Below are 11,688 nucleotides of genomic sequence, written 5' to 3'. Positions count from 1 at the left end.
AGCCGTAAAACCCGTTAAAAAAATGTTGCATTGAAATCCGCGGGAATTCTTTCGTGGTGCATACTTTAGTATTTATACAGTCTAAAGTAAATTAATTATTTTGACAGCTGTCAAATTAATCGAGCTAAATTTAACAGAGTCCAGGGGACCTAACAAGGCCACATCGAAGCAATTCATCTAAAAAGCAATTTGACATTAGAGCTGTCAACAAATGTCGAATAGCAATATTGCTTTTTAGGTGAATTGCTTCAATGTGCTCTTTTTATTAACCCTCCTTAAAACAATTAAAGATTTTTATAGTTCCATCTTTACATACGATCTAGTACTTATCCATTAGTCATAAACGATTAAACAATTAGTCAAATCAAAAAATTGTATAGTAATAAAAGTGCATGCAGCAGTCATAGTGTAAAAACGCATGATTCGTTAAGTCATGATTATTGTTTATGGCAAAAAGTCACAAAATATTATTAAAAATGATAAACTTGAAGGCTTAGTTGTTAAAACAATCATAATTATCAGTAAACCATACTTAAATAAGAATGTCAATATTAAAAATCGTCAAAGGAAAAACGTATTAAAGAACATTCTATGTAAAGTGGTCAAAATTACATTTGGATAAAACCTAACAATTAAGTCAAAAATGGAATAGCAAAGATTTATAAAAGTAGTAGTCACTTAGAAAAAAAGAATGGTTAAAAATCATGTCAATAATAAAATCATAGACTTCAGACACTCACAGATTATAAATAAAAAACATTGGAACAAGCAATTTGAGATTGCTTGTATGAGCATTAGTAGATAGATTCAGATTCTTTCATCTTGGTCCCAATAATCAATCAGTAAAAGTAGTGTAGTAAGTACATGTCTATCCGATTTAAGCGATTATTGCATAAGCCAATCCATCGTGCCCGATGCGTCAAGGTCATAGCAAATTGGTGGCTCGTAACCATGGTAACCACGATCTCGAGTGTAATAGCGCCGATTTTCCCAATCTCGTTGTGCCTTGACGCGTCGGTCTGGGTTGATTGGGTAGTATAATAATCACTTTAACAACTTGAAGTGCTTATTACACTACCCAACCCATCGAGTCCGATGCATCGGGTGTAGGTATAAAATGTATGGCGACTCCATGGCCCCGTCCAACGATGAACAATTAGGCTATTTATTACATTTCCCGATCCCGACGCATCAGGCACGATGGATTGCTGGTGTAATAATATAAGCCCTTAAGCCCTGTGTCCGTGCCAGTTACGGGTTTTTTATCTGGCTCACGAACCCGTAAATCGACAATGGAACCGCGTTTGTGTTCAAACAAATGTATAGATCGAATCATTTTTGAAAATCGAATTAGAAGGCTCGTGTACCGGATAAAAAACCTAACGTATATTCCCGTTATTAATGTCTTTCATTAGTATTTTTGTGCTCTTTAAGGCCTTATTATATTACGCGATTCATCGATCTTGACGCACTGGTTTAAGTTATAAAATGTGACACCTCCTAAGTTTAAGTTATACCAGTCTTCCTTATCCGACGAAAAAGAAAGGGACGGATGATTGACAACTGTTAATTTTAAAACGAATGTGTGAATGAATAACTCGGGCGAACAAAATAGGTATCTCGCTGATATACAAGTTTGACGTGTGCCGTCAACCTAATTCTGTCGGGTTATTGGCCATTGTGTTCCATTTACGCCTGTTACAAGAAAATGACAGAAATAACTAAAAATAAACTTAGATGGAATCAACTTGGATGGTACAGTCATGAGCAATGTAATGTACCCACTTTAGGACTCTGTCACACTAACATATTTCACATTTAGGAAGACTTACAGTGCAATTTGTCAAAAAACTTCATGTGACATGGTAGCAAAGTGACCGTACTGGAACCAGGAAAATCGTGAGCCTGCTTTGCGAAATATTATATATAAGGAATAATACTACGTATAGAACGGTAACTCTTCGGCTGGGCTAGGTTCACCTCACGTCCCTCGGTGTTACTTTCTTCAATGATAATGGCGTCAGTCGTCATACACACAGATGCTGGAGTACTATATAACGTCAATAAGACGTCAGTAAGACGAGGTGTTTTATATGAAAGGTGTGGTCCCGATGGTGAATCGTTTAATGTAATAAGGCCTCTAGTATTATTAGGGTATGTGAGTCTAAAAGCGCCTCCTACCATTGCTTTTGATGCGGGTATTCTTCAGGGTAATGGTCGTGGACTGCAGGGGCAGGCCGTTGTTGTTGCTTCTCAGGACCGGGCAGTATGTGCTGGAATTATAAAGGATGGTGTTATAGGTGCTAGAAATAGGTATAACATCAACTGTACCACACTTGTGATGCCTACCTTCTGGTATTAGGGTTATTATTGATCCGCCAAAGGCCCCTGACATGGCTCATGTAACGACTACTTACATCAGTAAGTAGTAACCGGGACCAAAGGCTTAACGTGCCTTCCGAAACACGAATCATCTTACTTTTTAGACAATCAAGTGATCAGCCTGTAAAGTCCTAACCAAACTAGTGATTTTTTTGTGATATATCCCCACCGGGATTCGAACCCGGGACCTCCGGATCGTGACCCCAACGCTCAACCACTGGACCACGGAGGCTGTCTATGATGCCTACCGATAGGTATATAGATAGTTCAAAATTATCGATAGCATTGATCTAAATTTAACGCACACGATAGAAGAGAAGTATGTTACGTTTGAAGGTGAAAATGATAAAATAAAATAAAAAATAAAAATGCATGGTGAAGGCTGGAATGATCACCCAGGGTGTCCAAAGCCTCATTGAAAGTTGTAGAAAAAAAAAAATGAACGCGCCGCATTTAAAATCTTTGCTTGCAGCCCTTGCGACGAGTCTATGTGCGCGTTCACCTTCATAGGCATTTAGTAGTGTTGCCGAAAAATCGATAGTTTTACTATCGATAGTAAACAGCCAAAATCATCTACCCAACCGATAGGCCTATCGATACTGTCGATAGTATCTATAGATCTTTTTTGGCGATGCTATTGATAAGCAACGATAGTATCGATAGTTACAAGATGAAAAACTATCGATAGTGTCGATAGTTGAAAAACAAAAAACTATCAATACTATCGATAGTATCGCTCTTCGATATCGAGTAAGCTATCGATAGTATCGTTACTTATCAATAGTATTGCTAAAAAATAGCAATCGATACTATAGATTAATTATCGGTGTGCGTTACCCCAACAAGAAAGTATCTCCTAGAGTTTTATGAGTAGAACGTATAGTTGGTGCCTTATCTGCTGTAAATGTGCCCCCACATAAAAAATGTGTGCCCCCTGTCGTTTCGAAAAAAAATCGAAAAAACGATTCTTGCTGGGGTAACGTTTTTCTAGCAGGAAAATTCTAAACGAATGATCGGAGAGAGAAAAACTGTGCATGGCCAGATAGCTTATATGTGTGCCAAAATGTGCCCCCAAAAATAAAATCTGTGCCCCTTCAGATTTTCGAGATATTGCATTTCCTGCTGGAGTAACGTTTTGATGAATAGTATATCTCTAAAACCATTGCATGTGCCCCTGTAGAATAAACATACGCGAGTAGCTCTTAATATGTGCCCCTTTGTGCCCCAATTAGATTTTAGAAAATATTTATAGTTTTCAAGTTATCGCGGTTTTATGAAAACCCGAAAAAACATCGCAGCGCCTAAATGAGACAAGGCATAACTTCGCTGAAAACTGTATTCGGTCTTTCTTGACGCTAATAATAACCATACAAAGTTTCAAAAATGTTCATGCATGCGTTTTTGAATAATCTTGCTAAAAGTAAAAACGATGGTGTCATAACTTTGACGGCAAAATACAAGGAACTGGCACAATCCCAGATGTGTAGGTGTAAACCAAAATCTTGTGCCTTTAGTCAAAAATATATGGTGAAAATATTGAGCTTCAAATGTTACGCATTAAGTAAATATAAACAAAAAACCAAAATATGTAAACAACGGCTGGTTATCCGACCAAATCTGAATGACTACTAAAAAGCGACGGATTCATACTTAACGAGGACCTTCTTTATTGGACGTATTATACCTAAGCTGTTGTCCTTACAGTCGCGTTCAAAAGTTTTGAGGGCTAATTAAAAAATATATTAAATGCACCTTGTGACTATATAAATGAAACAGCTTGTTGATGTGGAAATTATTATTTTTATTCCCTTAATTTTAATTCTTAAAGTAATTATTGCATCAAATCACAGATCAAATTTCCTACCTATAAATATTATAAATTATTTGCACGTTGTGTAGTCATTATTATTTAAATCACAGATCAGTTTTTCATAGCCTAACATAATTATAATTAGTAAACATCACAAAAAATCACAGATCAATATTAAGTATAAGAATAATATTGTGTAAAAAAATATTAAATTTGAAATTACAGATAAATAATATTCTTACGAGTAACTTGCATATACATACAACATTATCACATGACTGTGGAATGACACTTAGATATCTAAAACGCCATCAAATCAAAATTATGTGACAATACATAATCAGCATTAATATAATCGTTGGTTAATAATTATAAATCCCTCATAGGTACGTAATACGACATACAAAATGGAAACATGTTGTTGCATCACAGATCATTGTGCGGTTGACTATAGGTATACACACTAAATACAACTCTCAAAACTGTAGGTACCAACATTTATTTGGTTAAGGTGAATGCTCCAACCAACCCGCGTAATTCAAATTTTCTTACGTTTTTTGGAATTTGCAGGCCAGTGCTTGGTTGTATGTTGATTAAAATATTAATATTCGCGGCTGTAAGACATATGTAGATACAAAATTATAATCATCAATATCATCAATACAATGCTCTAAGTTCATAAAGATGTAGGAATGAGTTTTCCTGTTTTTTCTTTTTTCCTACGCCTTTATTTAGTACGAAAATATTTAGTGTCAGTTTATTTGTTGTCACGAAACGTCGCTGCAATTTGTACAAAAAAATACGTGTGAATAACAGTGCATTTCCAAATAAAGAAGCGAGTATTATTTTCATAGCATTAGCCTATTAATACAATTCATGTATGTATCGTCTTTATCTGTATATTACAAGTTATTCTGATATTGTGGCTAATTGAGGTTGTTTCTCACGAAAATGCTACACATATGAGTCACATTTCGTCACTCTCATATGACGTAACTCACATCTACGTGTAAAGTTAAAACATGTTTACACTGCGGCTGAAAATTTTAACAAATTATATGCCGGCGGCGTCCGGTGTTATCTCCATACAAAACGTTTCACTAATAAATAAATCCGACATTTACGGAAAATAGATATAAAAGAGTTTTAGTGTAATTTTTTAAAATAATAATTTGGAGGTTTCGAATAAATGCTAAATTTGATCATTAAACCTGCATTTTAGCTCCCTGCCGGACCCTGCTCAATTTGAGCAGTAGGACATAGTTTTAACTCTGCTTTACAATAAATGTGACTTACATTAGTATAAAAATACAGGTATGTCACAAAACAGTTTGGTCACGATTTTGAGCATGTTAGTCACATGTACATTTTATTTGAAAATGGCTCTTATAAATGTACTTAATCATGTGTAAGGTCATAGAAACAGCTATTAAAATATAATCCAATAACAACTTTATTTTATTAGTTATTACTTTTCTACTTCAGTGTACTCAGGCACAACACGTGTGAACCGGTTAGTGAGTAAAGTAAAGAAGGTCATCGATATGTATGAATCCGTCGCTTTTTAGTAGTCATTCAGATTTGGTCGGATAACCAGCCGTTGTTTACATATTTTGGTTTTTTGTTTATATTTACTTAATGCGTAACATTTGAAGCTCAATATTTTCACCATATATTTTTGACTAAAGGCACAAGATTTTGGTTTACACCTACACATCTGGGATTGTGCCAGTTCCTTGTATTTTGCCGTCAAAGTTATGACACCATCGTTTTTACTTTTAGCAAGATTATTCAAAAACGCATGCATGAACATTTTTGAAACTTTGTATGGTTATTATTAGCGTCAAGAAAGACCGAATACAGTTTTCAGCGAAGTTATGCCTTGTCTCATTTAGGCGCTGCGATGTTTTTTCGGGTTTTCATAAAACCGCGATAACTTGAAAACTATAAATATTTTCTAAAATCTAATTGGGGCACAAAGGGGCACATATTAAGAGCTACTCGCGTATGTTTATTCTACAGGGGCACATGCAATGGTTTTAGAGATATACTATTCATCAAAACGTTACTCCAGCAGGAAATGCAATATCTCGAAAATCTGAAGGGGCACAGATTTTATTTTTGGGGGCACATTTTGGCACACATATAAGCTATCTGGCCATGCACAGTTTTTCTCTCTCCGATCATTCGTTTAGAATTTTCCTGCTAGAAAAACGTTACCCCAGCAAGAATCGTTTTTTCGATTTTTTTTCGAAACGACAGGGGGCACACATTTTTTATGTGGGGGCACATTTACAGCAGATAAGGCACCAACTATACGTTCTACTCATATAACTCTAGGAGATACTTTCTTGTTGGGGTAACGCACACTAATTATCGATATTATCGTTTTTTGGTAAACTATCGATAGTTCGATCGAAAACTATCGATAGGGCGCTATCGAGCGGCAACACTAGCATTTAGTACTGCATATAGAAGAAGACTGCATAACAAAAGTACGAGTACCTCCCAAAGGGGGTAGTCAGAGGTACATCGAACGCGAGACGCGCCTCACGAAGGTTTTTGTTAGGCCAACGTACGGTGGTGAGCCGTATCGCCGTCTAATGGTCGAGCTAATTATGTTAGTGAAAACAGTAAAACATTCGTGCAAGTCCAGTATCAGGGTTAGAATTGGTGCTCCCAGTTTGAGAAACTGGTGAGCCAGAGATTAATCTAGTAGTTCATCATCATCATCACCAGCCTATTACCGTCCCCACTGCTGGGGCACAGGCCTTCCCTGTTGATGGATAGGGAGATAGGGCCTGAAACCACCACGCGGGCCTAGTGCGGATTGGTGGTTATTAACGAGTTATTAGTAGTTAGTCTTGAAAATATGAAATAAGGGTCACAATTCAATACTTACATGGTATGTGCATTGTCTCCAGACGCCCCACAGGTAGAGCATACATGTGACCTCAAAATCGGACAGGATACAATGTACTTGTTCCCAATTCTCTCCTTCACAGAGTGTGTCATGTAAACTATTGGCGTCTCCCCATTCTTACGGCAGAACGTACAACACTTCGACTCTTGGTGGAACCTCGACGAGCTTGGCCTACTATTCGGGCCACTGTTTGACGTAACTGACGGCGATCGACTCATCATCATGCGAGGCGTAACAGGCGAACGGGAGACAGAATTGGGCGATATGGACATCGGCGAAACATTTGACACCGACATACTCTCATAGCTCGGAGGAGACGTTTTGACCGGAGTCTTGAACTCAAATCCTCTATTTTCAACCGGAAATAACTCGTAGAAAACATTCTGCGTGTAGTTCTTGTGTTCTATAAAGAATTTGTTTGGTGGAGTTTGTTGGAGTAATATTGGCTCTTCTTGCCATATTGTTGTTGCCGACTCCTCAGGCAGTTTTGGGGGTGCTTGAACTCTCTCAGTCGGTGTTGCTTCAGGGGATAAAATTTTACGGCCAACAATAGGACGTTGACGTCTCAACATGAACGGAGCTTCGGACATCTTCGGTGTTTCATACACCTGTCTCTGGCATTCGTACGCTTGGGGTGGTGAGAACATTGGCCTGGGTATGTCAGACAATCTAGTAGGCAGTTCAGGTCTGAATGTCGTTATTTCGGGGAATGAATCCGGTGACATAGAATCGGCTGAGCTTGACGATCGGTTGATCGTTGAGTTGAATGGTGACTGAGAGGCCATCCCGTAAGCATTCAGTTGCAGATCTGAAATTTGAATGTTTTTGTGTGAGAATATTGACTGACACAGCAGCTCATGTTTGTTATATTGGGAGTGTGGGTACCTACAAATTGCATTGTTATTTTTCAGGACTTATAGCTACTTATTAACTTACTTATAGCTTAGGTTTTACCAATTGTAAGTACCAGCAATGTTTTATATCTGTTACTATAAATGGGGGGTTAAAATGCCAAATTAAAACGCAAATTAAATATGTTACCTCATTTAAGTCACAAATACTGAAAAGACTTTTGCCAAGAAATTAACTAAACTACGTTAAAATTATTAAAATAATCATTTATTTTTAAATAATCTTTTATTTTTATATTTATTTGTGGTCACGTAAACCAATTTTAGTCTGTACCTGCTTATAATGACAATAGTTTATAATATATAGGTTTAAGTTTATAAACAATCTTTTTGTAACATTTCCAGTTTTTTTTTTATAATGTGTTTTTTTATAATATATATATATATGCTTTATGCCTAGCATTGTATCGTTAGTTTTGTTACTGTTCTCATCAAGTTCTACAATTTGTTTTATTTGTGGTATCCTGTGATTGGCGAACAAACATTGTACTTACTGTAATTATTCTTAGTTAATTAATAAGCTGTTGGATATCCTCAATAAATAAATAAATGTTTTTATATTGTTCACACCTATTTTTGTTTACACCTAGTTTCTTATGTCTAATTATAGTATTATGAAAGTTTATATTGAAAGTTTCACGGCGCATCGGCGCAAGCTTCTGCACAGTAAAGTCGTGAAATGTACTTCTTTTTTTAATATAGGTACCTATTACAAGACAGCACAGAGGCTGCAAAAGATCGGGTTGGAGTGTACCTAAGGGAGCACATATGAGATGGGACTTAGAAAAAATTTTGATCGATTTTGTATGAGCCATGGACATAGCCGAATTTTCGAGTGAAATTACTATGGAAGCTGGGCTTGTAAAATTTTTCATACACTCCAACCTAAGATCGCGAGTCGATATCTGTTATTCGAGCCCTACATTCTAACAGGGGATAAAAGAATTAGAAGATGAGAAGACTACAAGACAACTGGCAGACACAATTGGTAGTATTGTAGGTAGTCGGTGCCTAGTTCAAAAATGGATATGATGAATGATTGTATCTCTGCTGGAGTAAATAAAAAACCGAATGTGTTCAGATACTTTTCATTCTACATCAGCAGCAGATATAAGTAAAAGCATTTCCAATGGATTGGACTATTTCTATGTGGCCTATTGGGAACAGAACAGAACAAAACAAATCAAAATCTTTATTTGTGAATATAGGTGTACAAAAGGATGTTACATAAAATTATTCAATCTCTGTATTCAGCCTGTTACAGACAGTGTGTTAGTAGGCATACAAATAGTGGCTTATTATAATAAGTACTTAATATTACATTCAAATTTTTTCTATATCAATGATAGACTGGAAACTGTCACCATTATCATCAGTCAAATTATGAGGATTAAATACCTTGTTCCTCAACCCTTACACCTTTGGATGAGAATATTATATTATATTTAAGTATAGACATAAGAATTTTGAAGGGCTTTAGATACGCCATTTTAAGTTCAAAAACTGCACTAAACAGTAGGATAATCACTATGTCGTAATATTATGATAATAAAGTCAAAAATATGAATGGTAACTGAATTTCAGACAAGTTATTTTTTATAATATGAATTACTCAGGTTTTCACTTGTTACTGTCATATTTATGAAATTAAATAACAAAATTAGAAACGGATGGTTTCGAATGTGTAAAAACTACGAAAAAAATTAGGAAAAACAGAATACATACCATTGTCAGGCCTCGGAAATAACCGATTCATTTCAGTCATATAGTCGACCATGCTTTTTGATGGATACATTTTAATCTGTAAAAATCACAGGGTTTTCATTTCTACACAATTTCCATGGTTATTTTTCAGTATTTACACTTTATTTACACATTTTTTACGAACAACTCTTTCGGCCCTGTTGAATGAAAAGTTTAACGGAACTGAATCTGTCATTTGATTTACATTAATAATTTTTAGTCAAAGAAATTTTATTTAATTACGATACAAATTCATAGCAGTATTTTCTAATAATTTTAGTACTAATTTACATTTGCAATATACATAAATATTTTTGTCGCCTCATGAAGAAATACATAAGGTATGTACTTGACGCGGTATATTCAAAATTAACTAAATATATTTTGTATAACTTTATCTAATAAGATTTTTTAATAAAATATAATTAAATGAAAATTCAACTGGTATAAACTACGTACTTCAGACTCTTTCCTAGTGCGAGAATATAATAAGAAAATATCTTTAAAATGTGACTAATAAGATACCTATCAGAATAAAATGCATTGCCTTTAATGTACTTACCATTGGGGAAAAGTAAACTGAAAACTCACTTATAAAAATTAAAGTAACAAACACACAACGACACAACCTTCCTCAACAGGAATCAGAAGACGAGTGAAAAAAATCGGCGAATCAAAGCACTTGTCGGCATTTGTCAAAAGGCTTTGAAAATTGCCGAGCGCAGTGGTTAGTGCCCTTGGTAGGTGTAGGTTCGATTCCAGTTTGAATTTGTAAAGTTTAATTATTTGTATGTTTATGTAATTTTTGTAACAGTTTATAAATAAAAAATTTAAATGATAAGTAGTTTATAGTTTGTCACTTTAGTAGCAAAAAAAAAAATACTGTGCTGCAGTAACTCTACGTTAGTAATGTATGGTGATGGTATTAGAAAAAAATTAGAACACTAGTTGACTTCCAATAAGAATTTTATAATGTTATTGCTTGTAAATAGCTTTTTTTAAAGTCTAATTATCAATACCATATTTATTTTTAATACGGAAATTAAATAATACTGCAAAGTGAAGATACCGGCAAAGACAAAAGAAAGCCGACACGAATTCAAAATTTCAAAAGCACCGACACGTGCCTACATTTTAGTATTTCTATTCGATAATAGATGGCGTTAGCAAAGTTTTAATGATTTTGCGTCTTTTCTTAATTTATGTATTTTTTAATTGCTATGATAATAATAATAATAATGTAATAAAATATAATAATAATTTAATAATAAATGGGGGAATTTTAGTACTACAAAAGAAAACAATATTGGAGACATTAGAGAAGGTGGAAGAATGTAAACTAAAATACCCACTTAGCTGCTTACTTAGCTAAATACAAGTAGGTGTTAAAAAAACACAAAAAATATGTTTATTTACTTTATTTCGTATAAAAAAACAATACTGGTACAAAAATCCTTAAATAATTAACTAATGTTTTGTAAAATTCTTAGCTAAAAGCGCCATCTATTGAGATTTGTTAACACTATAATATTGACATTTATTTTCTGGTAAAATTTTTAGGTTTTTTTCTTTATTAGCTAATTTTGCATATTAACAAATCTTCTTAGAAGGCAAATTAAACTAATGGTAACATTAAAAGAGCGATTATAAATCGTTCTTGTCTTAATACTGTTAGACAAACTTTGCCTATCCTGTTAGGTAGGCGTTACGGCCGTGTGAACTTCCTATTGACATTTTCATTTTTTTTCTGTCAATAGAGACCACAAAATTCTTATAAAAACGTATAATTATAACGTATAATATAATTATATAAGTACTGTAGTATAATAAGCGTTTTATTTTGCATAATATTGTTAAAAAATATTGGCTGGTTATTAAAAAAACTATGAAGATTTAAAACTATAAAAAAACATCTGTTT

At 34.6% G+C, this 11,688-nt stretch overlaps 1 protein-coding gene across 1 annotated transcript; it reads right to left on the bottom strand.

Moving 5' to 3' along the window:
- Positions 1-1,932: 1,932 nt before the first annotated feature.
- LOC126378152 (uncharacterized) lies at positions 1,933-9,911 on the bottom strand. The gene is made up of 3 exons (XM_050026340.1): positions 9,752-9,911; positions 7,095-7,923; positions 1,933-2,273 (listed from the first exon to the last, which is right to left on the bottom strand). Exons 1-3 carry the CDS (start codon positions 9,819-9,821, stop codon positions 2,165-2,167), a joined length of 1,008 nt encoding a protein of 335 aa, XP_049882297.1. The 5' UTR covers positions 9,822-9,911; the 3' UTR covers positions 1,933-2,164.
- Positions 9,912-11,688: the final 1,777 nt, after the last annotated feature.

The sequence above is a fragment of the Pectinophora gossypiella genome, chromosome 25 (assembly GCF_024362695.1).
Source record: "Pectinophora gossypiella chromosome 25, ilPecGoss1.1, whole genome shotgun sequence".
NCBI classification, from domain to species: domain Eukaryota; kingdom Metazoa; phylum Arthropoda; class Insecta; order Lepidoptera; family Gelechiidae; genus Pectinophora; species Pectinophora gossypiella.
This window is presented reverse-complemented; position numbering and strand designations above follow the sequence as displayed.

Bases quoted from the DNA above. Each gene is read 5' to 3' on its own strand.
- LOC126378152 (XM_050026340.1), bottom strand. From the start codon at position 9,821: ATGTATCCATCAAAAAGCATGGTCGACTATATGACTGAAATGAATCGG. The intron at 7,924-9,751 runs GTATGTATTCTG...TTCAAATTTCAG, and splicing joins ATTTCCGAGGCCTGACAATG to ATCTGCAACTGAATGCTTAC. The intron at 2,274-7,094 runs GTAAGTATTGAA...TTATAATTCCAG, and splicing joins GGAGACAATGCACATACCAT to CACATACTGCCCGGTCCTGA.